Source organism: Propithecus coquereli, unplaced genomic scaffold (genome assembly GCF_000956105.1).
Source record: "Propithecus coquereli isolate 6110/MARCELLA unplaced genomic scaffold, Pcoq_1.0 Scaffold165, whole genome shotgun sequence".
Lineage (NCBI taxonomy): Eukaryota > Metazoa > Chordata > Mammalia > Primates > Indriidae > Propithecus > Propithecus coquereli.
In genome coordinates this window covers 989,441-994,457 of record NW_012141080.1, presented here as the reverse complement: position 1 = coordinate 994,457, position 5,017 = coordinate 989,441, and the positions used below count along the sequence as shown (strand labels likewise).

At 46.3% G+C, this 5,017-nt stretch overlaps 1 protein-coding gene across 1 annotated transcript in view; it reads left to right on the top strand.

Annotated features, from left to right (window-relative positions):
- Positions 1-3,897: 3,897 nt before the first annotated feature.
- The window catches only part of LOC105808006 (ATP-dependent RNA helicase DDX19B), a 21,887-nt gene continuing 20,767 nt past the window's right edge, over positions 3,898-5,017 (top strand). The window contains exon 1 of the mRNA XM_012641551.1: positions 3,898-4,081. Within this exon, the coding sequence (XP_012497005.1) occupies positions 4,025-4,081 (57 nt within the window). The 5' untranslated portion in view covers positions 3,898-4,024. The remainder of the gene's footprint in view (positions 4,082-5,017) is intronic.

Sequence of the window (5,017 nt, the reverse complement as noted above, 5' to 3'; positions counted from 1 at the left end):
ATACTTTAGTTAACATAGTTAATGAGGGGACAAGGTAACATGTGTTTGGTAGTGCTCATGGGTCTTGGAATACTCCTGTTCATTTTAGTTGCAGAATGACTTGCAGACCTCAAAGATACTGACTGACTGTGTTCATGGATACACCTTCCCTTAGCAAGCCGTCTATTTGGTGTAGAAGAAATATAACGGTAGTTGAGATACAACAGGATTGGCATCTGGTCTTACATTTGCCTTTGAAAAATAATAGTTAATATTTATATGTAGCGGGGTGCAGTGAGGGGCACCTGTAGTCCCAGTTACTTGGAAGGCTGAGACAGGAAGATCGCTTGAGCCCAGGAGTTGGAGTATAGTCTGGGCAACATTGAGAGACACTCCCTTAGAAAAAATAAAACTACCTTGCACAAGGTAAGTTTTGAGAGACAGGTCTCACTATATTGCACATTTAGAGAAATTGTAATTGAGGCCTAAAAGTCACATTCTTCTATAATTATCCGGTGATATTTTTCTCTTGTAAATAATGTCAATTAGATGCTAGAAAGAAATCTTAATGCAAGATACAAATTGTTTTATTTTAGGATACTTATGGCAAGTTCTTAATTTATTCTAGGCTAAGCAAATAGGCCTATAGGTGGGAATGAGCGCTATACACACGACCTGCTCTCCAAAAGAACATTTGTTGAGCATCACCTTAGTATATGAGGAAGATAAAGGGGCTCAAGGTAGTGCAACTAACATATTTAAGGAGGATGTAGTTTTAGATTCTCACTCTCCCATGGTACCTTTCCTACTTTTAGCATGTATAAAATGGGCATAGAATGCTCATTTGCTACAAGGTCAAATAGGGATGGCTGAATACTTGTTTTGAGAGCCTCTAAGGAAACATTTCATTTGAGCCTATCAAGTATCATTTTTTTTTTTTTTTTTTTTTTTTGAGACAGAGTCTCACTGTGTTGCCTGGACTAGAGTGCCGTGGCATCCTAGCTCACAGCAACCTCAAACTCCTGGGCTCAAGCAATCCTCCTGCCTCAGCCTCCCGAGTAGCTGGGACTACAGGCATGCGCCACCATGCCCGGCTAATTTTTTTCTCTATATTTTTAGTTGTCCAATTAATTTCTTTCTATTTTTAGTAGAGACGGGGTCTCGCTCTTGCTCAGGCTGGTTTCGAACTCTTGAGCTCAAACAATCCACCGGCCTCGGCCTCCCAGAGAGCTAGGATTACAGGCGTGAGCCACCGCGCCCGGCCCAGTATCATTTTTTGTTTAATGTAGTGCTTTCCAGACCATAAGGTGCTATAGGTATCACGTAGGATCTTAAAATGCTGATGCTGACCTAATAGGCCTGGGGTGGGACCTGAGATCCTGCATTTCTAATAGTCTAGCAGGTGATATCTATGCTCCTGAGAGATTACACGTGGAATTCCTAGGGCCTAAACAGGAGGATGCAGCCTCTGCACCTATTTAGATGCAGATAAAACGCATGCCTCATCATCTATTTGTTCATCAAATGAGTTAGTCCCTGAGGATCAACATTAAGAAAAGCTGACTCTGCCCTGCTCTCATGGAGGTCCCAGTCTTGCCAGGAAGCAAGACACTCAGCAAGAAATGACAAAACTTCATAAACAAAGGCGCCCTGAGCTGGAGGCTAGCGCTCATCTTTGGCCCCAGAGTCCCTGGGGCGCATGCCCAGGGGCTGTAGCGTTCGCGCAGCTGATTGGCTGGCGGGAGAGGCTCCCAGGCCTCCGCGCTTAAGGCTGGGGCTGGGCTAGGCTGGCGGTTGGAGGAGAGTAACCGCCATGCTGAGCCGCGATGGCCGGGGCTGCTGGCCGTGTCCCCGGCCGCCGCGCCCTGGGGCGATTTCCGTTTGCCCTGCCTGTGGGCGCCGTGAGTATCTGTGAGGGTATTAACGACCCCACATTTCGGTGTCTTCCTCGCCCCTACCCTTGGGGAGAAGAATAATAATAATAGGTGGTATTTATGGAGCCTTCGCCATAGGCCAGGCACTGGGCCCACGGCCTGAGTCTAGTGATCCCGTAGAACGTTCCAGCTGTGAGGTGGGTACTTAACTTGGTTTCAGAGGAAGCTGAAACTGCCCAAGGTCACCTGGGAGTAAATGCTGGAGGCTGAATTCAAACCCCTGTGTTCTTATTCCCCTAACACTCTTCTCTCCACTCCCCACCTTGGAAACCAGGTTCCTTCTTAGCGGGAGTGCCACACTGAGCAGGTATATTGGGGGCGGACGATGCAGAGTCTAGAATTCTGATCTTTATTTCTAAGGTTTTTTTAATAGAAAAAGTAACACATGCTAAAAGTTTGTACAGGAAGGAAAACACCAAGTTCAGGATAGTTGCTATCTCTTGGGATGAGTATGCAGAGACCTTCAACTGAATCTTAATTGTTTTATTTCTTAAGCCTTGTGATGAGAATCTAAATGTTTGTTATATTCCCTTTCTAGTTTGTCTGAAGTACAATTTTAAAAGGAAAACATGTATATGGGAAATAATTTCAGAGGATAAAGTGTACACAAAAAGGAAGTCTTCTCCCACCCCAGCCTTCTAGCCCTTCAGCAGAAGCAGCCACATTTAGTTGTGTGTGTATCTTACAGATTTTCTATAGTGTATACAATTATACAAGTGAGTTCGGGGTTTGGGGGCATTGGTTTGTTTACTCAAGTGAAGCCTATTATATACAGTCATGCTCCTTGGGTGATCTACTTTTTAGCCTCTTTAAACTTTTTTAGAAAATTTACTAGCCTTCTTTACCCCATGAAACATAAATTATCTGGCAAATATTCCCTGGGTTGCTTCTGACTTGAGAAGATGTTGGTCATGGTTCACCAGGCTGTTTGCCTTTTTCTTTTTTGCACACCCTCACCTGTAGGGTCCAAAAACAACAAAAATCATTACCCAATTAGCCCCGTAAGGGTGCAGGAGCAAAAATCATAGCAAGTAGAGCATGCCCTGGAACTGCTTTACCCTTCCTCAAAACGTTTTTACCCATACAGTACTGGCAAAATTCCACATAGAGCCCACCGTTGCTTGAAATTAACTTACTGTAGTGGAATATTGGCAAAATGAGTGAAGTTGGTGCCTGTGATGTTAAACTCTTTGTCCTCTGCTGTCATCACTGCTGTCTCAGTGTAATGGCTTCCTCTTGAGCAGTAGCCAGTGAACCTGGTTGGGCTGTAAGAGTTGTTTCACTTCATCCTTATTTTGTTCCTACAAACACTCCAAGATGTTTCTTCCTTTTTAAAATTCTCTCAATTACGCAGCCCTTACATAGCAGAGCTGTGATTCTAACCCAGGCACAGCTAACTCCAGAAGTCATGCATTTGCTCTCATTAAGCTGGCCCTTTTCATCGACCTCCTAGCGACCTCTTCATTCCTGCCTCTTGACAGTTCCCCCAGGAACTGTCTGTTTAGTTCCACACCCTGCTTGCTCTTTCTTGTCTCTGGTGCTCTACCTGGAACACTTTGCCCTAGCACCTTCCTTGAGTATTTTCAGAACTAAATTCCCGTAAGTGATACTGCCACGTTTTGACAGCGCTGACTGCCAAACCTGAACATTTTAAATTACCAACCTGAAAAGGGAAACAACTTTCTGCTTGTTTTTGCATTTTAGTGACTATCTGTAATGGTTTTCTGTTTTGACATATTCAATCTAGATGAGCGTCTTCTATGAAACTGCGCTGGGCAGGAATGTGACTTTGTTCTTTGGAGAGCCAGTTGACCAGACCTTAGGCATTTTAAGATATCTACCCCAGTTTGATGAGCTTGCGCTGTGCGGCCATGAGGGGTGGGAATCTGAGGACAACGGAAGCGGCAGCCCAGATGGGGCGAGGGGCGGCCCAGCGGGCTCAGGCTCTTACGTCACTGGGCGCGCCGCTTCCGGTCCCCGGAGCTGTAGCGAAAGACCTCTCCCTTGGCGGGGAGCCGGGTTCGCTGCGACCCCCCGCTCCCTAGAGCCAAGATCTTACCGTGCCATCTGGGGAGTCCGCCATCGCGAGCGTCCCCCTCGCGCCCGCGACCATGGCCACTGACTCCTGGGCCCTGGCAGTGGACGAGCAGGAAGCGGCGGCCGAGTCGGTGAGTTGGCTTCCGCCGTAAAAGGCACAGGGGACCAGAGACTTGGTGCTTGGGAAAAGAAACTCCCTAGGTTGGTCAGGGCCGGGTTGAGGGGAGAAGGGGATGTAGGGATGGAACGCGGACCCTGAGCCGGCTTTGGTTATCCATCCGCCTCCTGCGTTACGTAAGTGCAGGTGAGTGCTCCTACGGGTGAAGCACGCAGCCCCTGTCTGTACTCCGGGCACCAGGGTTGATCATAGATTGCACTTGTCACTCTGTACCGTCATCACTGTTTTAGCTGCCATTCTCCACCTCTGCATTCTGAGCTGCTTGGGACCAGGGACCATGTCTTTATTCATGTTTGTGTGCCTTCTCAGCTTGCTCAGGGATGATGAATGATGGAGCCAGTAGGTTTGGCAGTCAGTAAATCCTCCCCGATCTGCTTAACTTTGTTCTTTTTTCTGGACCTGACACATAGTAAGCAAGACAGGTACTAAACATTACTATGTAGAATTAATTTCTCCCCCTGAACACTTTTAAGGTTCTAGTAGGGCTTTGAACCTCCTTCTGTTAGTACTTATTTCTATGAATTCCCCGAGAACAAGGACCTTGTCTGATATTTTATAAATGATAAAAAAAGTAATATATACACATAGTTTAAAGAGTTAAATAGGTTTTGTTGTTTGTTTGTTTGTTTTTGAGACAGAGTCTCACTCTTTTACCCGGGCTAGAGTGAATGCCGTGACGTCAGCCTAGCTCACGGCAACCTCAAACTCCTGGGCTCAAGCGATCCTCCTGCCTCAGCCTCCCGAGTAGATGGGACTACAGGCATGCGCCACCATGGCCGGCTAATTTTTTGTATATATTTTTAGTTGTCTGATTAATTTCTTTCTATTTTTAGTAGAGACGGGGTCTCGCTCTTGCTCAGGCTGGTTTCGAACTCCTAAGCTCAAACAA